Source organism: Rhinatrema bivittatum, chromosome 8 (genome assembly GCF_901001135.1).
Source record: "Rhinatrema bivittatum chromosome 8, aRhiBiv1.1, whole genome shotgun sequence".
Classification (NCBI taxonomy): Eukaryota; Metazoa; Chordata; class Amphibia; order Gymnophiona; family Rhinatrematidae; genus Rhinatrema; species Rhinatrema bivittatum.
Genome location: NC_042622.1, coordinates 74,547,600 through 74,570,665, shown reverse-complemented (window position 1 = coordinate 74,570,665; position 23,066 = coordinate 74,547,600). Strand labels below are relative to the sequence as shown.

General features: G+C 46.2%; 1 protein-coding gene across 2 annotated transcripts in view; it reads right to left on the bottom strand.

Moving 5' to 3' along the window:
• Positions 1-23,066, bottom strand: part of SLA2 (Src like adaptor 2) — a 69,219-nt gene that overhangs the window by 20,197 nt on the left and 25,956 nt on the right. For both annotated transcript variants that reach the window (XM_029614684.1, XM_029614683.1), the window contains exons 2-5: positions 16,523-16,660; positions 13,623-13,722; positions 7,346-7,432; positions 2,638-2,741 (exon numbers count right to left, since the gene is read on the bottom strand). In XM_029614684.1, coding sequence (XP_029470544.1) covers positions 2,638-2,741; positions 7,346-7,432; positions 13,623-13,722; positions 16,523-16,601 — 370 coding nt within the window. In that variant the 5' untranslated portion in view covers positions 16,602-16,660. The remainder of the gene's footprint in view (positions 1-2,637; positions 2,742-7,345; positions 7,433-13,622; positions 13,723-16,522; positions 16,661-23,066) is intronic.

Genomic DNA, 23,066 nt, shown 5'->3' with positions numbered 1-23,066 from the left:
AAATCCGCCCGGTTTTGGGCGGATTTACGCAAGCAGGGCTCTGAAAATCCGCCCCTAAGTATAATTGATTAATAGCCATTAATGGACTTCTCCCCCAAGCATTTATCCAATCCTTTTTTGAACCCAGCTACACTAACTGCACCAACCACCTCCTCTGGCAACAAATTCCAGAGCTTTGTGCATTGAGTGAAAAAGAGTTTTCTCTGATTAGTCTTAAATGTGCTACTTGCTAACTTCATGGAATGCCCCCTAGTCCTTCTATTATTCGAAAGTGTAAATAACCGAGTCACATCTACTCGTTCAAGACCTCTCATGATCTTAAAGACCTCTATCATATCTCCCCTAAGCCGTCTCTTCTCCAAGCTGAACAGCCCTAACCTCTTCAGCCTTTCCTCATAGGGGAGCTGTTCCATCCCCTTTATCATTTTGGTTGCCCTTCTCTGTACCTTCTCCATCGCAACTATATCTTTTTTGAGATGCAGCGACCAGAATTGTACACAGTATTCAAGGTGCGGTCTCACTATGGAGCGATATAGAGGCATTATGACATTTTCCGTTCTATTAACCATTCCCTTCCTAATAATTCCTAACATTCTATTTGCTTTTTTGACTGCTGCAGCATACTGAGCCAACGATTTTAAAGTATTATCCACTATGATGCCTAGATCTTTTTCCTGGGTGGTAGCTCCTAATATGGAACCTAACGTCGTGTAACTACAGCAAGGGTTATTTTTCCCTATATGCAACACCTTGCACTTGTCCACATTAAATTTCATCTGCCATTTGGATGCCCAATCTTCCAGTCTTGCAAGGTCCTCCTGTAATGTAACACCGTCTGCTTGTGATTTAACTACTCTGAATAATTTTGTATCATCCGCAAATTTGATAACCTCACTCGTCGTATTCCTTTCCAGATCATTTATATATATATTGAAAAACACCGGTCCAAGTACAGATCCCTGAGGCACTCCACTGTTTACCCTTTTCCACTGAGAAAATTGACCATTTAATCCTACTCTCTGTTTCCTGTCTTTTAACCAGTTTGTAATCAACTAAAGGACATCACCTCCTATCCCATGACTTTTTAGTTTTCGTAGAAGCCTCTCATGAGGGACTTTGTCAAACGCCTTCTGAAAATCCAAATACACTACATCTACCGGTTCACCAGAGTTTTTACCTTTTCCAAACTATGCATGTTGTTCTGCCCAGAAAACATATTCACAGAAAATGAAGTGCCAATCTCTGATGTGCAGCACAGCCATTAGAGCTCCAGCAGCTCTAGTAATGAAAACCAAAGATACCAACACTTCCAGCCTGATCCACTGATAATACCAGGTACCACTCGCTCGTAGCACTGAATCCAACAGCAGAGATTTAGTTTGGGTAGGAAATTGTTCTGGTAAAAAGGGAAAGCCTTCCAGACTGGAGAACCAGAATTCCTTAAGGGATATTCTCAGAACTCAGGTACAGGTCCGGCTCCCTTCCTTCCCATTTCCTTTCAGACACTCCTTCAAAGAAAGGACTCGCTCCACGCTCAAAAACTCAGACACATATACAAGGGGTTTACTACCTTTAGAGGCTCTCTCTCGCCACATGCTTCCTTAAAGGAACATAGCGGCTTTGTCTGGCTAAGGTTGGGACTTATCTGAACAAACCTGGGGATTTAATATTCCGCCACCCCCCCCTCAGACGGGTGAGTCTGGTAGTGTGGAAAGCAGTCCTAAAGGTATCTGGGCACAATGATCTGGATAACTTTAAACTCACCTGGATATATTCATTACGTATATTAAGGTATTCCTACAGGGGCAGACTTTCAAAGGGGTACGCGCGCACCCCCAGAAAACCTACCCCAACCTCCCCCTGCGCGCGCCGAACCTATGCTGAATAGGCTCGGCGGCACGCATAAGTCCCGGGACTTTGCTGGGGGGGGGGGGGGGTGTCGGGGGCGTGTCGCAGCGGCGCGTCATCCGGGGGTTGGGCCGCGGTTCCAGCCCAGGGGCATTTCGGGGGCGTGGTCGAGGCCTCTGAAACTGCTCCCGGACCGGGGAATCGCGCAACCGGGGCAGGCGTAACTCTTCAAACAAAGGTAGGGGGGGGTTTAGATAGGGCTGGGGGGGTGAGTTAGGTAGGTGAAGGGAGGGGAAGGTGCGGGGGGGTGGAAGGAAAGTTCCCTCCAAGGCCGCTCCGATTTCGGAGCGGCCTCGGAGGGAACGGAGGCAGGCTGCGCGGCTCGGTGTGTGCAGGCTGCCGACTTTGCACAGCCTTGCGTGCGCCGACCCCGGATTTTAAAGGATACGCGCGGCTACGCGCGTATCTATTAAAATCCGGCGTACTCTTGTTCGCGCCTGGTGCGAGAACAAAAGTACGCGCGGGCGTACTTCATTAAAATCTACCCCACAGTCTCCAAATCTAGACCAAGGCTACATGACAGTGATGCAAATCACCATGGTGGCACCGATGCATGAAGGTAGGTGCAGCCAAGAAGGTAAGGTTAAGACTAGAAGCAGAGATGCGCCTTGTTCATGACACCTACACCTGCAGATGTAATGGGAGTTCTGGCAGAAGACACAGAAGAATCATCAGTTTTTGTCTCAGATACTGTGAATGGGCTCTGAATTGTTATTTCAGATTTCATACCTTTTCTGGTTTGACTCTTTCGGATCAGAAAAGAACCACCCTGGTTGCAAGCTAACAGCAGCAACTCCTCTGCTTTCTCCCGACTGATGCCTTCATATAGCCACCTGAAGTGAGAGAGATACTGGAGATTAGAATGAACAGCACTAGAGATGATGGATGTAATTTTCAAGAGTTATGCTGGGGTTGCATGCATATAATTAGCATATATACACTTATATCCTATTTTATAAACCTTGAGAGCACCTGCATTCTTGCAGCATTGCATGTAAATGTTAACAGGGAAAAAGGGGCCATCTGGGGGCATTCCAGGGCCGGGTTTGGAAGTACACGCAGAAGTTGCTATTTTGCATATATTACCATACTTGTCTGTACACTTTTATGCCTGCTAACTGACTTATGCAATTTAAATTGCACTTTTTTCTCATCTGTAGTTTTTGGGTTGGAGGTCTCAGTGGGGGTTCAGGGTGGACTGCTGGAGTGTCTGGGAGACCCGGTGAAGAGCTGGATGAACTGGGGGCAATATTCGTGAGCTAGTTTTTCCAAGGACGAGTGCAAGCATTTTCAGGAGCAGAGTGTGTGCATACTCTATGAAATACCTATCTCTGTGTTTATTTCTGGGTTATTACATTTATTTAGGAGTTTTATATACGGTCGTTCCATGGGGCATTGTTAGAATTATTAGGTGCATAGATTACACGTGTTTAATTTTATGAAATGGGTGGAGAAAGTGTGCAGGTTTCAGAGAACTCTAAATGCACGATAAAGAAAACATTTACCAAAAAACATTAATACAACTCCACTTTCTCACTCAGGAACTGGTGATTCACCAGTACGGCCAGATTATGGTTTACTATCAGAGGAGCAGAGGATTTGGGGTGTGCTTTATGTGGCAGGGCTTATTTCTAACTGGGGATCATAATATAAACATTACCAAATCAATGCAACGGTAGACGTCTTGGAGAGAAAGAGTTAGAGCAGGAGAAAGAGGAGATGGCTGCCATACCTGCTTCCTTCTTCCTTCAAAACTCTAATCTGTCAATTATCAAAGGGTTTAGGCACCTAACGTTGGGGAGTTATGTGCCTAAATTGGGGCCTTTGAAACTGACAGAGTTCAGCAACTAAATTTAAATCACCAATTTTTTCACTAGATGTCTAAGTTAAGGAGCCTGAACAATTGGCATTGCCAGGGCTGGGGTTAAACCAGGAGAAGGAGGTTAGGTGCCTAGCGCTGACTTTATTACAAGATCCCTAATTAAGGTAGCCAAAACTAGGCACATGGTTAGCTGCCCTTAAATGCAGGCACTCTCCCTGTGCCCAGAGTGGTGATGGTCGCCCGCCCGCCCACCCGCCACACCAGAACTGCAATCCACTAAATCCTCAGTTCCGCTCATGCAGCCATCCCAGGAGCCGCAAGTGCTTCCAATACCCAGCACTGAAGCCATGATCCCCTTCCTCCCACCGCCCAATATAATAAAGAATCCCCGACAGCGTCCACTCCCACACCCAAAAGATCCAGGGTGCCCTTCACCTAATCCTACCTGGCACCCTCCTGGCATCCCTCTGGTATCCTAAAAAGGGTTTTTCTTCTTCACACCACTGAGCTCAGCTGATTGTTGTCTCCTGTTAACAGGCAGCTTCATTCCACAGAGCTCAGTCATGCTGACAGGAGGGAGATCACATCCCTCCCATCGTAATGAAGGAAGAACCTTTTTAGGATCCTGCAGGGGTGCTGGGAATCTTCTGGGCAAGGGGGAGAGTAGAAGTCACCAAAGATACTTTATCATGTCAGGTGGTGGGGAAGAGAAGAGATTGGGGTTCCAGTGCTGGGTGCTTGAAGTAGTTGCGGCTCCTGGGATTTAGGCTCCAGAAGATCATCGTCTGGGTGGGGAAGGCAGGGCTGAAAATCAGAATTTCAGTGACGACTGAGCAGTCTAAATCTGTGTGGTCAAAATTTGGCCATCTGGATGAAGAGCTAGGCTTTTGTTGAAAACTGGCCTCTAAATAAATGACTGGATCTGTGAACTGTGATCCACATATGTGGCTACCATTTATTTCAGATTTCTGACAAAGTGGGAAGAGACCATGTCACATTGTCTATGCTCTTTCTAGTGAATCTGAGGTTGGCACATGAAGATCTGACTTGATTCTGTCTTATGGTTTCACTCTTGAGAGGACTCGCCTGTTAAAGCATGATTATTCCTCTGCGGCGACAGCCACTTTACTCTGTGCTCGCAAGTTCTCCACTTCCTTGGCTTATGTGCGGGTTTGGAGAGTTTTTGAGGCCTGGTGTGAGGAGCAGGATGTTCTTCCTCATTCAGTTAAGATCCCTCATTCTGGATTTTTTGCAGGATGGATTTGCCCCTTAATTCTTTGAAGGTGCAGTTGCCTGTTCAGAGGCTTGGGGTAGATTTTTAAAGTTATGCGCGGGCGTAGATTTGTTCGCGCAACCCGGCGCGAACAAATCTACGCCCGATTTTATAACATGCACACGCTGCCGCGCGCATGTTATAAAATCCAGGGTCGGCGCGCGCAGGGGGGTGCACAATTGTGTAACCTGCGCGCGCCAAGCCGAGCAGCCTGCCTCCGTTCCCTCCGAGGCTGCTCTGAAATCGGAGCGGCCTTGGAGGGAACTTTTTTTCCGGCCCCCCCCCCCCACCTTCCCCTCCCTTTCCCTACCTAACCCACCCCCAGCCCTAACTAAATCCCCCCTCTACCTTTCTTAAGGAAGTTAGCCTGCCCGAGGCAGGTGTAACTTGCGTGCGCCGGTGAGCTGCCCGCGCGCCATTCCCAGGCTCGGGGGCTGGCTCGGAGGCCTCGGCCAAGCCCCCGAAACGCTCCTGGGCCGGCACCTCGCCCCTGGAACGTACCTGAATGCCGTGACACCCCCCGACATGCCCATGCAAAACCCTGGGACTTACGCGCATCCCAGGGCTTTGCGTGCGCCGGCAGCCTATGCAACATAGGCTGCCGGCGCGCAGGGCTTTTAAAATCTGTCCCTTGGCGAATGGTGTTTCCTTGTCATCTCATCCTGATTTGGCCAGTTTTTTGAAGGGAGTGAAGCACCTTAGGCCTCCCTTGAAGTTACCGGTTCCATTGTGGAGTCTTAATTTGGTGCTGGACTTTTTGGTGGGTCCTAAGTTCCAAACACTGCGTAGCCTTTCCTTACAGTTATTGACCTTGAAGACTGTGTTCCTGGTGGCTATCTGAGCTGCAGACCTTGTCTTGCCGGGAGCCGTTCCTTCGGGTGACTCCGGGGCATTACAGCTGCATACTGTTCCATCCTTCTTGCCCAAGGTAGTCTCAGACTTTCATTTGAATCAGTCCATCTCCTTGCCATCCCTGGATGCAGAGCAGTTTCACCTTTTGCGCTCTTTGGATGCTAAGCATCTTGTCATGCGGAATCTGGAGGTCTCTGAGACTTTTTGAAAGACGGTTCGCCTGTTTGTTCTCCATGGCGGGAGTAAGCAGGGTGCTCCAGCTTCAAGGACTACCATAGCTTATTGGATTAAGGAGGTGGTCACGGCCGCATGTGTGGATGCTGGAAAGCCGTTACCTACTCAAGTTAGGGCTCATTCTACTAGGACTCAGGCAATATCATGGGCGGAGGTTAGTCTGTTGTCTCCCGTCGAAAGCTGCCGAGCTGCGACGTGGTCCTCCTTACACACTTTTTCCAGGTTTTATTGTCTAGATGTGCAAGCCTGGGAGGGTACAGCCTTTGTACATGCGGTGTTGTCTGGATCACAGGCAGCCTCCCACCCCGTTGGGGAGTAGGTTTGGTACATCCCACTGGACCTGAATCCATCTGTCTACCTGCTAGGAAATGGAGAAATTACTTACCTAATAATTTCATTTTTCTTAGGGTAGACAGATAAACTCAGCTTCCCACCCTTGGCTGTCCTCCTGTGGGGTTCTGGGTCCCAAGAGATTACTGGTAAGTGTTCATCCAGTCTCTAGCTTAGGGTACCTAGAATCTTATGTGAGTTTAGTATTTATGGTTGGTTGAGTACAATTCTGGTTACCTATTTTTAATCAAGTTTTTTGCTAGTCTGTCCACAATTGCTTTTGAAGAGACTACTGGCAGGCTGAGGTGACTGCAGGGTTATATATATTGTGATGTCAGCTTGCTCCATCTCCATCTGCTGGCAGGGGAGCATACACTAAGGAAAACAAATTATCAGGTAAGTAATTTCTCCTGTAGAAAGTAATGGGTAAGAGTAGGAGGAAAAGGCTCTGGGCGATGGCAGCGGAAGTGGTTATGTGTAGGAATAGAAGCAAACAATGCAAAGCACTGGGATTCCAGATAACTAGGTGCTTCTGAGCAGATAGATTAATTAAGTTGACTTTGAAAATAGCCACTGCTATTACTAGCAACAGTAGCATGGAATAGACTTAGTTTTTGGGTTCTTGCCAGGTTCTTGTGGCCTGGTTTGGCCTCTGTTGGAAACAGGATGCTGGGCTTGATGGACCCTTGGTCTGACCCAGTATGGCAATTTCTTATGATCTTATGTTAGATTTAATTTAGAGCAGGTCAGCCTGGTCTAAGTTAACTTCTTACAAAACACTTTAAGACTGCCAGGGTGTTATCACCAAGATAATCAGGGAGGAGAAAAAAATATTTAAAATGTGAATGCAATTTTCATTAGCTATTTTCTACTAGCTATGTTCTAACTTAAAATAACAATGGAAAACAGGCCCGTCATCTCCTTACCTATGAAATACCTTAGCCACATAATTGCTGGGCATGTAGCATTCATTGCCAGAAGCCAGAGAAATAACTTTCCACCAATTGCCATCCCTGAAAAAGAAAACATTTTCCTGCTTTAGAGAGGCAGTCCTAGATGCCACTATGCAGCTGTTAGCAAGTAGGCACATGACCCTGCATATAGGTCTTTTGTATGCTCATAGGCCACACTGGAATCCTTACAAATACAACGACGTATTGAGGTCCATTTTCCGTAAGCTGGGGAATGCACAAGTTATCCTGCTAAAGTTAGCCAGAGAACTTGCCATGGCTATTCAGCAGAACACGTCTCCAATTGCATACACTTGGCTAAAGTTATCCAAGTACAAAATACCTGGATAACTTTTAAACCTAACTGGTTATATTTGAATATAAACCAATTGTAAATTACTGTCTTTTCATAAGGAAGGCTATTTTGCCTGGTAGTAAAAGGAGTTTGTTTTGCTTTTACTGGGATGTCAATAGAACCAGAATATCTTTTTTGTATGGCGAGTTGTACAGGGTAATGCCCTAGATCTGCTCTGTACTCATTGCTGGGGGTTGAGGGGATTCCTGTGGATGCAGAGTGCATGTTTACATTTAGCCCCATGATGGCTACATGTTCAGTGTGTCCACATGTGAGAACCATCTGTCAGGTGTGTCCCGGCCAAAAAAAGGTTGAGAACCACTGAACTAAATCGCTTTTAATCCCTATTTACCTCCTAGCTGGGCTTCTCCTTTTAGCTGATACAATCCTATCACTTCCTGGCTGTCCCTGCAACCAGGCCCACTCACAGTTTCCTCTCTACCTGAAATTTTTAAACTTTGGGGTTTTTTTCCTTCAGTGTAGCTTCTGAAGCATATCCTTTCACAAGCCACCATGCTCCGTGCAACCCCTGTGCTCTGCACTTTGTTTTAGAGCCACAGGCCCCTTCTATTCTATACTATGTTTAGAACCATAGGTCCTCTTCACAACGCTCTGTACTTCCAACAGACACTTTATTGGAGGCTGGGGTTTTTTTTCTATGCAAAGCTTTAGAAAAAATCCCAAGTATGACATCATATGTGGGAACGAGCAGCGATTCCCACAGACCTGGAGACAAACTAGTCTGATTCTAGCCTTGCTTAAAACTGTATACCTTTATTACAGCTTCACACATACACAACAGTAGACTGTCTTCCCTTCAGAACAGTGTACTCTCTTTTCTTACAGATCAGTACTGCTTCCCTCATTCCTCAGTGTTCAGCTTCATTTCATCTCAGTATTTGGACAGTGTTACATTACAGGAGCTACCTTCCTCCTGAAGAGGTGGGTCTGGTCTGGTTATCCCCACCTGGATCCCAGCTCTTATTCCCCAGTCTCTGGTTACACCCTCAGTCCGATCTGCCCCGCAGGATTCTGCCCATAAAGCATACTCCTTAAGGAATTTAAGGTAGACCAGGTGTCTAGCCTGGTCCTACACAGGTAAACAGGGGAACACTAGGGGCACTGCCTCACAGAGCTAACTAAACTTAAAGTAGATAAGGCGATGGAGTTGGATGAGATACATCTGAGGGTACTAAGGGACCTTAGAGAAGTCCTGGCAGCTCTGCTGGTTGACCTTTTCGATGCTTCTTTAGAATCATGAATAGTTCTGGCTGCTGCTGAAAGGAGCTAGGAGAAGAAGCCGTGGGAAATGAGCTGAGGGAGGCAGAGGGTTTTTGCTATTAGAGGCAGGATTTCTTTTCTCTACCTGCCACCCCCCACATAACTGCCGCCCTAGGCACAGGTCTAGTGTGCCTAATGACAAATCCAGGCCTGGTTCTGGTCACCCATCTCCTAAAAGATATAGCAGGACTAGAAAATGCAGTGAGAAAGGCAACAAAAATGATAAAAATGATGGGTAAACAGGTTAGGGCTCTTCAGGTTGGAAAAGAGATGATTGGGAGGGGGCATGGGACTGGGATATATTGGGAATTGTTATTTACTTTTTCAATTAGTGAAAGTAACTAGTAGCAGATTAAAACCAAATTGGAGAAAGTATTTTTTTTCACTCATTGCACATTCAAGCTGCTGTCAGAGGATGTGGTCAAGGCATCTAGCACAGCTGAGTTTAAATGGAGTTTCCTGGAATAAAAGATCATAAACAATTAATAGCCAGGTAGGTTTAGATAAAACCACCGCTTGTACTTATGTCTGGGAGTGGGCAACAAGATATGGATCTACTCTTTGAGATCTATCAGGTGCATACTAGAGATCCAGGGCTTCACAGATCCTTGGTTTGACACAGCAGGACACTTCTTATGTTCAGAAATCCAAAGGAGCCGTACACAACGGGGGTGTGGGAAGTGATGAGATAGTGATGTATGCCATGCAAAAGAGAGAGACCTTGGAGTAATCATAACTGAAGGATCTCGTGGTAATCAAACAGTGTGATCAGAGCCAGACTGATACTACAGTGTATAGGGAGAGGCATAACTAATAGAAAAGAAACAGGCAATACCGCCTCTGTACATGTTGTTGTTGAGTCATCACCTGGCACATTATGCCTACTTCTGGAGACTGTACCTCTGTAATGTAGACAGAGTACAGAAAGTCCAGAGAAGAGCTACCAAAATAGTGCAGGGTTTGCACCAAAAGTCTTATAAGACTTCAAAAGGCCTGGGTGAACTGTTGGTTAGTAAGAGCATAAGTTAGTAATGGGGGAGGTTCCCATTCAAATGCAGCCCCTCCCTTTGAGGGGTCTGGAATGGCCGCCCTCTTTCAGGCCGATGCAATATTGGCTTGCGTAAAATGGACGCTCATGATTGAGCGCCTGCTCTCCTAATGCTCCCCAGCCACCTCTCCTGGGCACGCGATGCATTATTTAAATGAGGGATCACACTAAAAAGGATGCGCTAGGGATAAACTGTGTCCCTACCGCATCCATGGCATTGGGTGCCCAGGAGAAGTGGCTGTACGCTGGTTGGGAAAACAGACGCTCAATTAATGGCACTCCTAACCTGACTGCCAGCAAAATGTTTTGGTTTTTTTCATGTTGCTTCCAGTGCAGTATTTTGAACTTTTTTGAGGCTTTGTGGGGTTTTTTGGGTTTTTTTAGATGGCTTGGAGGATGTAAAGACTTAACGCCAGCCCTTGGGCTGGAATTAAGTTTTTCATGTTAAAGCATGCGTATTGGGTGCCTGGTGAATTTTTGCATGGGGGGGGGGGGGGGGTAATAGCTAATAGCCTCATCTACATGCATTTACATGTGATAAGTGCTATTAAGCTACGTGCTGGTTTGGAAACACGTTTTGGACGTGTTAATCCCTTTATTGCATTGGGTGTTAGCCTAGTACGACCAAACCACACATCCAAAAGCTCATTAGCCTGGGTGCTAGGCTCAGCGTACAATATAGCATCGTCTTGTTTGAGAGGGTTTTTTTAAGCAGCCCTCTCCAGAAACTCTGAAGGCAGTCCATTATGGTTTGCTTAGAGTTAGGAGGTAGAGAGACCTTTTTTTTCTGAATTAAGTTTTCAGGCCCAGTCAGAGGAGACAGGTAAACCCTGCCTGGGGATACTGACCAAGGTCCATTCCCTGGCAGGTCAGGATTTTCCCTTTGGGTTGTCTTTCGGGTTTACAATTTTTAATGGCAGGAGCCGGTTTCCTGGGCTGGGTAGGTTAGGGAAGACCTGCCCCTCCGTACCCTTAACAAGGAAGGAGAAGGTGGTGACCCACCGCAAGGAGGAACTCAGTGTTAAATTCAGTTAAAGGAACAATGACTTAAGTTTTAAAATCCAGGAGGAAGGGTTTTGACTGCCCCTTCCCATCCTGTTGAAGCAGGAAGAGGTTCCTGCTTCCAAGGGATCCCTCCCATCAGGGATCTGAAAGAGACTAAGAACTTAGAGACCGTGAGAGGATCAAGAGATTCAGAAGATCTGCTAAACACGAGTAAAAGAGACCAACAATCACCGAGGACACCCATCCAGCATCTTCACCCCTGGGGAGAGAAAGGATTTGCCTTTCTGTGCCATGGACAGTGTTAATATTTTCCAGTAATGAGGGGTTTTCCTGCCCACATAAGGATCCCCCTGTCTACCTTGGGACTTCACTTTTCCATGCCCTAGTACAAGTTACTCCTGCACAGAGAGAGGAAAAAGGGACTGCATTGCAAAAGGGATTCTGTGGTGCTGAAGATTAATTTGTTGTGCCACATTTCCCCGGTGTTTAAAACAGTAAAGACATTATTTTGGGACACTAATCGTGTGACTCTGGAGTGTCTATTTTGGCACCTACAGCACACACAGCAAAGGATACTTACCCCTTCCCCCCAGGAATACTGGAAGGAAAGTCATCCCTCGTATTTGGGGGTCCTGAAAGTTAACACTTTCCCCTCCACCAAAATAATCCACACCCTGGGGAGAGAGGCTGCAGGAACAGCTAGCCAATAATCCAGCCCCAAAGAAACAATAGATACATTTATGGCCCCCATCGGCATGCAGCCTGCCTCCCTGGATGGGGTCACATGTATACCCTAAAGGAGAGATGGGATGCTGTGATAGAGACATTCAAATAGCTCAAAGGAATAAATAAAACACCCAAAACAAACCTTTTACACTGGAAAAAGAATCTAGAAGAAATCAAGAAGAAGTCATGATGTGAAATCAGAGGGGACAGATTCAGGAATACAAGTAGAAAATATTTCTGTACAGAAAGGAATGCATGGAATAGTCATTAAACTTAACTACACCTTCCTGAGAAGAATTTCATGTTTTGGGTGCAATAATTAGTTATGTGAACATAGGTATTGAGCTACTTTGCATAATTATGCAGCTTATTATCCACTTTCAATAGCAAGTATGGTCTAATTCGCAAATGCAAAGTTTTGCATGCTAAAAACACTAAGGGCTGGATTTTAAAACATACGCGTGCAGCCTACATGTGCACGCGCTACCTGGCGCACGCACATGTACACGCATGTTATAAAATCCGGGGTCGGCATGCGCAAGGGGGTGCACAATTGTGCACCTTGCGTGCGCCGAGCCCTATCCAGGCCCCGCTGCCTTCCCCTATTCCCTCCCAGGAGGTCCGAAATTGGAGCGGCCTCGGAGGGAACTTCCTTACCCTCTCACCCCACCTTCCCTTCCCCTACCTCCCCCGCCCTTTCCCCCCTACCTTTGTTGCTTTCTTTTTTTTGTTTTAAAACTTACCTCAACCCTGCACGATCCCCGGCCCAGCAACTGTGCACAGGCCTCTGGCCATGCCCCTGCCCCGCCCCCAGACTGCTCCGACCCCGCCCTATCCCCAGACCGCCCTCCAGGACTTACATGCGTCCCAGGGCTTTACGTGTGTCACCAGACCTTTTGAAAATAGGCCCCGCGCGCGTAACCTTTTGAAATTCCAGCCCTAATAGCACATGATAACGAGCACTATCAGCTATTTTGGCATGCAACATTGTATTAGCAAATTTGGATGCACTTTAGTACATTGGCTTCGTAGTGATTATAGATTGTTTGTTAAATTATCTCTGTTGCTCCCAAGTATTTGAATATAATATGATCTGATGATTTCTTCTCCTTTGGTGACTGTGGAGACTGTTATAGGATTGACTCCTTTATATTTTTCATTTAATTTGGCATGTGATCTATCTTACTATCTAGCACTGTTTACCAGCTCTGATCTTTTGACTATCTTAGAAATGCAACATGGTCTATATTAGAGGGGAGGTAAATAGAGGCACTAATGCAGAGAAACAGAATGAAGAGCTAATCCCAGGAGTATCAATGAATATTGGTTTATTTCATGCTAATTCTTGATTTATGGTGAGATACTTAGAAATGTGATGTGATAGATATTATACCAGGGGGGAACAGAGCTGCTGGTGCAGAGCAGAAAATGCAATGGCTCATTTAGTGACCAAGCACCAGTAGCTCTATTTACCAACCCTCTTATCTATGTTCTGTGATTTTTAGATAGACAGACATCAACACAATTAATCCATTTCAGAGCGTCAATGCCTTCGTTGGTGGACAACAGATAAGGACTTTAAAGGACAACTAGGACATCTACAGGGGATTCCTCTCCCAAGAACTTGGGGTTTTCCCAAAGAAAAGAGTCTACTGTAACTAGGAAAGGGGGTCCTTGTAAAGTAAATGCTCTTATAAAAGGCAGCTTTAGAAGTGGAATCCATGAAACCATCAGAACTGTGCTCCCATCCACCCAATGGAGAATAAATCTTTTGTTTTATTAAGGGCAGAATTCAATTCATGTTTGGCAAAGACAACGATAGATTTTGGTGTACTTACTCCGAGAGGACGTTCAGTTGCTCTCCTCTTCTAATGATGGTTTCCATCAGTCCTCCTGATGGAAAATTATACAAAGCCACGGCAGCATATTTGTTCATGGCTGCATGAAAATCAAGACAAATATAAAGCTGCAAAGCCAAATTCAGTTTAGACAGATAAAAGTTTTCAGGCTAGTATCTACAGTGAATATTCATGAGATATACTTGCATGCATTTTGTTGAGGGACCAAGTTCACTTGCATATTTTGGATACCCTAAAAATCAGATCTGTTTGTAGCTCTGACAGATTTTCTAAATCGCTAGCAAAATCCCCATTTTTTTAAGTACGTGAAGAATTCACATCTGTTTAGTGACAAGAGTTCTTCCCTGGAGGGGATGTGGCCCCCACCGCCCCAGGCTGATGCCTGCATGCTTCCACTTCGCAGCACTTCTGCAGAAACCATCCTCTTCAGCCCCGCTCGGTGATCCTGCAGCTCTCTTTAGCACCATGCCTTGTGGCCAGAGTCAGCTTTTGGGGTATCCAGCCTGTGAGGTCACACAGGGTGCCATCCATTGAGGGGGCAACATGGCTGCCTCCTTCCCACGTTGCCTGTGGGGCTAAAGAACAGTGCTGCCACCCTATCCTCTTCTCTGAAATGAAGTGTGGCTAAAGTAGAGTGCAGCTACTATGCCCAGCTGGCAAGAAAAGCAGGTCTCGAACTGGTGACTCTTGGAGCACAGATGTTTAGGTTTAGCCACAAGACTGACTGATCTCAGTATGCAATCAAAATATTAAAAAACAACAACAACAACAAAATGTTTATTTGAAATGGTTTATACCCAGTTCTCCAAACGAGTACTACCACATAAAAAATGAATGTTAAAAAGATGCATTCATGTGTAACTAAACAAAGCAGAATCAAAGTCTGATCATTTTAGTGGATGAAATTGTAAATACACTTAAAAAACCCCCTCAAAAATTTTTTTTTTTGTATTTTCTTTGACATTACTCAAATATCCAAGTACTTATTACCGGTAATTTAAAAAAATGTAAAACTAACATCCCAGTGTTTATTTCAAAAAACACAAGTTCGATGTTTTAGCTACTCTTTTCAATTATTCCACTGGTGCTGCTTGCAGATATTCTTTCAAAACTTCTTCTCGATGCACTGAATTTCAATATATATAATGTTGAATGTTATATTAGTTATAATGCCCTCTCAAAGTGTCCCTTCAAAAGGCTACATAATGCTTATACTGCTAATATTTTCTTAAATTATCTCATACCGCTTGCAATTTTCTCTCAAATTATCCCCACAAGGGACCCTCATTTTGCCCAGTGGGGGCTTCCTCAGGTGGAATATATAAAATTAATTCAAATATATTTTTCTTCAATAAGATTTTTCAGAGGCTTGAGTTATTAATCTCATGACATATTGTAATTTTTCTTCAAAAACACCTCAGTAGTAATCATCTAGTCATCTTGATGGGAGCTGCCACACCCTTGGAAGCTCCAAGTTGGAAATGCGCATGGTGAGTCCCTAGATGGAGGGCTGGATAGAAGAAGTCCTCACCTGACACACCTTTGCCGATTCAATTTCCTGAGGTCTTTTCTATGGAAATGTTGCTTGACTAGCTTTGATTCCTGATCCGTACTGGATTCCTGATTCATGCCTAGGTTCGAAGCCTCGACCTGCCTGCATCCTCAGGTGTTCCTCAGACCATCAAGTCCCAGCCACAGTATGCACCTGTGGGCTCAACCCATGTGAAATGGCCATACCAGAGGGCAAAGACATCACCCAGGCACCATGCATGGTTAGCTTTCATTCCTAGGTGCTGCTTACTAAGATCCATGGCCTCCTCTGGACTCCATCCTTGTCCTTCCTGGAGTGATCTGGTGACACCTGACCAAACATCCCTCACTTCCAAGATGGATTCTTGGGCCGAAGTAGTGCTACTCCCAACTTGCCCCTTTCCCCCCACCCTGAGGCCAGGCTCTCAGGAGAGCAGGATGGCAGTCAAATGATTCTAACTCACTCCTGTTGCAACCTGTGTTCCTCCCCCTCCACCCCATGCGGTCAAAGAGCTGATCCAAACCATGGAGGAAGGAAAAGTCCCAATAGACGAAGGAGCAGATTAAAAGCATCTGAAGACCAGCTCTGTTCTCCTGCTTGCCAGGAAAGGTTCAAAGGGAAAAGAGGTAAGGAGAACAGTGGAAGATGATATAGAAAAATTCCCAGAAGGCAGGGGATGCAGGTACAATTATTTGTGGATAGGTTTTTCAGGAGACAATAATGAAGCAAAAGTACATGTGTATGATTGCTTTCCTTATTTCAGCAAACCCAACAGGTTAAAAGTGCTCACAGGTTTTGGCAGACCACAAGTACATAGATTACCCCTGTGTGTGTAAGTCCATCGAACTTATTCAGTAACCCATGGACAGGATGTCTCAAGTGCAAACTCAGACCAAGCCAGCACTTGGCCCTCCACTGTACTTCCAAAGGGAGAATACCTTGCAAATGATGTTCTATTTTCTTTTTCCCCACATTTTTCCCTTTATTTTGTCTTACTTTTTTCTCTCCTTCTCCATGTTTTCTGCATTAAACCACCCACTCTTACTCTCTCTCCTCTTCCTTTCAATGGACTTCTTATCCCCTGACCTTACTTTGCTTCCCTAATTTTCCCTCTTCTCCTTCAGCTCCAATCTTTCCTTTTTTCCCCCCTTTTCAGTATCTTCTTCTCCAATATTTTCCCCTCCTCCCATTCTCCTCACAATTCTCCTTGAGATCTTCTCTCCACTCCCCTTCTCAGGCTCCTCTTTTCGCTTAATTGCTGATTATAAAGCGGTCCTGGGTGTATTCTTGTCTTTATTGAGAAAGAATAGTAAGGGCACATGGAACGGGAGCCGAGGAGGAGCCTTACCTCGCTGAGCAGGCTGATGGCTGTTCACTGTGTCAGTCTGAATGGGCGAGCGTAGCCTCCTGCTGGGTAAACTCCCCATGATCTCACATCAATACTGGTCCAACAAACGTTTTCCTACTATGCAACGATGGAAGAGCCCTGAAAAAATAAACCCCATTAAAGTTCCATTAATACCGTGCCTTCCAAACTGCTTTTTCCAGCTAGGGATTTCTAGCATATGTAGCAAGCTGTCTATGCTCTATAGGTAGGAACCTTCGTTTTCAGTTTAAACCGATTTTCACCAATAAATTCCTGGATTTTTTTTCAAAAGCGATAATCAGTTGAAACCGATTTTCACCCTAAGTTTAGGATGATTAAACAGGAGCTCCAGAATTGCAGAGGCAGCATCTCAGGGCCTACAACAACTGCTGGAAGCCAGTGTGGGCCAAAGCACCTGCAGTGTTTCAAGTCCAGCCTCACCCCCAGCGAAAGCACTTGCCTTCCAGTGCCATTAATGTGGCATTTCAAATCCCGCCTCCCCTCCCCTCCCCCTCTCTCCAAGCAGCCAAGGTGTCACCAATGCAGCATTTGAAGCAGGCCGCACCCGATAGAAGCACTTCCCAGCAGGGTTTCCTGGCCCAGCAAAAAGAAGAAAACGTGCAGTGCTGCAGAGTGCAGGAGCCTCAGGAAGCTGCTGCCGAAGAAGAGAGGCGAGACCTAGAGCCACCAACAGTAAGAATGGATGCTGGTTGCACTGGGTAGGGGTGAAGAGGGAGACTCTTGATGAGGAGGTGGGGAGAGAAAAAAATTAAAAAATAAAAGACAAAAATGAAGATTCCTTACTCCTATTTTTCTTATCTATTGAGTTTCTCTCTATTTTATCCTTTTTTAGTTTTTAAGCTTTTAATATGATGTTTAACTTAACAAATTATTCTTATTGTTTTATTAATATTATTGTATTTCATATTTCTTACTTGTTTTAGCTACATTGTAAACCGTAAAGATAGAATCATGTGTTCTGACTCACGGTATATAAGAAATGTATAAATAAATAAATAAATAAATTAGATGCCTGGACATTAATGAACACCGTATTAAATCTGCCTGTTAATATGTGTCCATGGGCAAATTTTACCACAGCTTGGCAAATCAGCCCCTAAATTATGTCATGCCCTAATCTATTAACAGCTGCTAACAGCAGCCGCAGTGAGAGAGATGTCTTGGTCACCATCCACCTGCAGCCCTTGCTACTGCTCTCGTCTCCCTCAGAAGTTGTTCTGTTGGACTTGGAGGCAGCGTTTCTCAAGCTCCTTCCTCTGATATTATCAAAGGGGGGGGGGGGGGGGGGGAGGTGATAAAGCGATGACCCACTGAAGGTGGTGGATCGCCCCCAAAGTGATGACCCAAAAATGTTGGAAGGTACAGCATTTTGTCCCAGAAAATTAACAATTGAGGCATTGGGTGCCAGGAGTAGAGGCCTTATTATTTGGGTCTGTTTTTGCAAATTGAGGCGCTTTTAATTTCCCCTTTTTATGGCTTTGGATGCTGATGACCAGCATCACGTAACCAGTGATATTATTTCTGCATGGTGGGGTTGAAGAGCCAAATCGGAGGGGGTTTTGCGTGGGCAGGGGGAAGAGGTTGGAGGTTGGAGGCAGGAAGTTTGGTGTACTTGTTCTCCTACCCATCAGCGAGAGCAGTGACTTGGGAGAAAGGAAATAACTGTGGTTCTGTTGTATTTTATTATGTAGCATTGTTAATTTTATCATATTTTATGTATTATTCTGAACTATTGTTATTTACTCAATGCATAATTAAGCTCTGGAATTCATTGCAAGAAGATGTGGTGAAAGCTATTAGTATAGCTGCGTTTAAAAAAGGTTTGGATAAGTTCCTGGAGGAAAAGTCCATTTACCATTAAGGAGGAGTTGCAGAAATCCATTGCTTATTCTTGGGATAAGCAGCTTGGAATCTTATCTATCCCTTGGGATCCTGCCAGATACGTGTGACCTGGATTGGCCACTGTGGGAAACAGGATACTGGGCTTGATGGACCTTTCATCTGACCCAGTATGGCAAGTCTTATATTCTTAACTACTTAAGGTGGACAGTAGTATGTATTTGTGAAATTAAATTAAATTAATTTCATAATAATCTTTTTTTAATTGAAAGCAAACAAACATTAACAAATTTCTGTCCGGTAAAAGGTTTATGCTCTAAGTGCCTGATTTTCAAAAGCATTTACATGATTAAAAATGGGTTTTACCAGTGTAAGTGGGCTTTTGAAAATTGCTACAATATATGCCATTGAATTCTGCACAGGATTTACTCACATGAGTGCACACATGGGTATTAATCAAGTTTACTTAGGGAATAGCCACTGCTATTAATTGCATCAGTAGAATGGGATCTTCTTAGTGTTTGGGTAATTGCCAGGTTCTTGTGGCCTGGTTTGGCCTCTGTTGGAAACAGGATGCTGGGCTTGATGGACCCTTGGTGTGTCCCAGCATGGCAATTTCTTATGTTCTTAATAGCTTTTGAAAATTGCTACAATGGTAGTTATATTTACTAGGGATGTGCATTTGTTCGCAACGAAATAGGAAATAAAGACGATATTTCCTATGTAGTTGCGTTTCTGGGGGCCGGCGAAACAATAGGAAAACCCCACAAAATTTCTTGTGGTTTTCTTATCGGTTTTTTTTGGGGGGGGGGGGAGAAAGGGCACATTTAAAAAAAAACCCCAAACCCACCCCAACCCTTCAAATTTAACTAATTGCAACCCTCCAACCTCCTGACCCCCCAAGACTTGCCCGACCCCCCCAAGACTTACTGAAAGTCCCTGGTGGTCCAGCGGGGTCCCGGGAGCGATCTCCCCCTCTCGGGCCGTCAACTGCCACTAATCAAAATGGCGCAGATGGCCCTTTGCCCTTACCATGTGACAGGGGATATCGGTGCCATTGGCCAGCCTCTGTCACATGGTACCGTGTTTCCCCGATAGTAAGACACCCCTGATAGTAAGACGTAGTGGGAATTTTAGGGGGGTCGGCTAATGTAAGACATCCCCCGAAAGTAAGTCGTAGTGTTCAAAAAAAAATTATTTTTAAATACCTGTCGGAGGGCCGCGTGGGTCCAGGCGGCCGGCGGCGGGAGCCGGGTGGTCGCGTGTTAAATCTAGGCCGCGGGCGGGTGGGCGCTTGTTCCCGGGGGTGGGGGGGGCGGGTGGACGCGCGTTAGTTCGAGACGGCCGGCGGGCGGCGGGTGGTCGCGTGTTACATCTAGGCCGGGTCGCACAGGCGCGCATTCATTCACTGCCGGTGGGGGCTGCCTCGGCAGCCCCCACCGGCAGTGAATGAATGCGCGCACAGGCCCACAGCGCCTGTGCGACCCCTGCGATTCGGCGCTGGGGGCTGCCGGTGGGGGCTGCTTTCGGCGCTCAAGGCAGTCACATGCTGTGACGTCACGGCATGTGACTGCCTTGAGCGCCGAAAGCAGCCCCCACCGGCAGCCCCCAGCGCCGAATCGCAGGGGTCGCACAGGCGCTGTGGGCCTGTGCGAGCAGACATACCCTGAAAGTAAGACATAGTGGGACTTTTTGGGGTAAAAAGAAAGTAAGACGCTGTCTTACTTTCGGGGAAACACGGTAGGAGCAATGGATGGCCCGCGCCTCTGTCACATCAGTGCCATTTTGATTACTGGCAGCCGACGGCCTGAGAGCGGGAGATTGCTCCCGGGACCCCCGCTGGACCACCAGGGACTTTCAGTAAGTTTTGGTGGGGTCGGGAGGGTGGGGGTTTGTAATTAATTAAATTTGAAGGGTTGGGGCAGGTTTCCAGTTTCATTTTCGGGGTAGCTGAAATAAAATCGGCCCGAACCACAGGAAAACAAAATTTCCCGCAGCAGGCCGATAATGAAGGCCGAAACAAAAGGTTCGGCCGAATCACATCTCTAATATTTACACATGTAAATCCTTTTGAAAATTACCCCTTAAATGTCAGAGAAGTCTCTGCGGAGTCCTGCTACTTGGCTTTGAATTTCCTAAGGTTGTACTAAAGCATTAATGAAACAAGTTATATTTCCTAGCGTGTACAGATGGACTCATGACCAATGGGCATAGTGTACTCCTGATAGCAGTTGGAGATTTTATTTATTTATTTATTTAAAAGAATTTATATACCACTTTATAAAATTAGTTTTTGTCAAGGTGGTTTACATTGGAAAGAGTAATAAAATAAAAAAGAATAAAATAAAATTATAGAAAAAGGTAATAAATAAATAAAATTAAAAGTACATAAAATTAATTAATAGCTGGAACAAATTCTAGCTAGAAATAAACAAATATTTACTAAAGTAAATAAAAGTAAAACTGTTGCCGTGGAACTTGCTATTAATATGGAAGGGAGGGGGGAAGGAGAGGAAGGTAGAAAAGTGACAAAGTAAGACCGAAAACTAGGGAACAAATGGGAAAAAAGGGGGGGGGGGAGGGGAAAATGAAATGAAAAAGAATGATAGTGGCTGTAAATGAGGTGGTGGAGAAGACTTTATGTTTGTTCTGGAGTAAGTGTTTTAAATGCTAATTGAAAAAGATGGGTTTTAAGTGATTTTTTTGAAATGGGAAGAATTTGAAATTAAACGAAGAGGATTGGGAAGGGAATTCCATAAAATGGGTCCAGCTACCGAGAAAGCTCGTTTTCGGGTGACTTCTAGCCTTGCTAGTTTAGGAGAGGGGATATCTAGGAGATTTTGGGTAAGAGAACGTAAGAGATGGATCAGATTTCAATCTGACGTCAGCCCTAGTACATATACCCCTGCAGGAAGTGCAGCTCTTCAGTATTTTCCATCTCCACAGCAGTTAGGGACTCTATGCACGCTAGCACAGCGTTAGAGTAAATTTTACCAAAGAAATCCAAATTAAGAAGAAACTTACCTCTACAGACGAGCCCCGTTCTCCTCAGGTGACACCCGTTGGGTCCCTCCCCCAGTCGAGATTCCCGAGGTGATTTCCGTGATCCCTCGGATGTAAGCCTCAGTCCGGCGGCCGACCCTCAGCGGGGACCTAGCCCCCGACATCGGGTGAAGCTGAGAGGCAGCGGGTGCAACCTCGAGCGCAACGGTGAAGGCTTTTTCCCTCTCCCCCCGCAGCCGGAGACCACCGGAACGAAACTGGGAAGTGCCGGGACAAGGTAAGGTAGAAATCAATTTAAAAGTCTCCGGTCTCCGAAGCTCGAGGAGACACACAGGTCGCCAGCCGGGACCAGTACCACCGGGTTGATCTGCCCTAGCAGGGCTAGACCCTGATCAGATCCGAGGGTCCTCCCACATGGAAACCCTCTGAGGTGGTCGCCATATTGTCCGCGTGGTTGCTGTCGCCATTTTGGCCCTGTTCGCCACCCTGTCCGCCGTCGTGATCTGTGCGCACAAATACCTTCTGCGCACAACGTCGCACGCACAAGTACCGGGCGCACAAGTGAAGCGCATAGCCACGCGCTCACTGTGCCAGGCGCATAATTTTGACCCATGCGCACAACAGCGCGCACATCTCTGCACGCACACCAACCTACGCGTGCAACTTCGATGCTCACCGAAGCGCACAACTGTATTGTATGTGCACAAGCCATGGCACCACCTGAAAATAAGCTCAAAGTTCAGGGCCTTTGCCCACCATGCCACAATAGAGCTGCACAGCATGAGGAGGCCACAGCCCTGTGTATACAGTGGAAAGAGGCCCTAGGGGACCCAACTCGTGGCCCTCCCCAACCAGTACCGGACCCCAGCCTCTCGAGCGGAATGCTGGACCTAACATAACACAGCGGGACCCCCCCCCACAAACGGGGCTCCCCAGGGACACGGCACCCCCTAGTCTAGACCCAGCTTCTATCTCCTGGGTGGAATTCTTCAAAGGTCTGCATACCTTTGTTCACATGCAACCGGGGCCTCCTACAATGCAGTCACACAGGCCCCACCAGAGGACTTCAACATGCCAGGACCCTCTATGCCCAGGGAAGTGATCCCACCACCCAGAAGCCCCACCTTCAGGGACACAGACATCTCAGAAGAGGAGTCAGAACCCCTGGAAAAGGGGAACACCCTCTGGGGACAGAACCCCACCGAACCATGAGACGCTTCTTCACCAAGGACGAGCTTCCAGACCTGGTCACACACAGCTTAAAAGAGCTTGCCATCCCGGGCACAAGTGCCTCAGGGGAACCTAAGATGAACCCACTTGTGGAGGGACTTCGTCAGACCTCCCGCCATTTCCCACTATTACAAGCCATCCAGCAACTAATTGACCTGGAATGGGATGCCCCAGAAACCACGTTCAAAGGGGGCCGGGCTCTGGCAGCATTGTACCCTCTGGACCCAGCTGCCAAAGATCTCCTGGCATGTCCGAAAGTGGATGCCATGGTCTGCGCGGTCTCGAAGCGCACTACTATCCCAGTGGAGGAAGGAGCAGCACTCAAGGATGCTCAAGACAGATATCTGGAATCTATCCTCAAACAGTCCTTTGACGTCTCCGCTATGTCTTTACAGATCGCGGCCTGCTGTACCGTGGTGACACATGCCTGCTT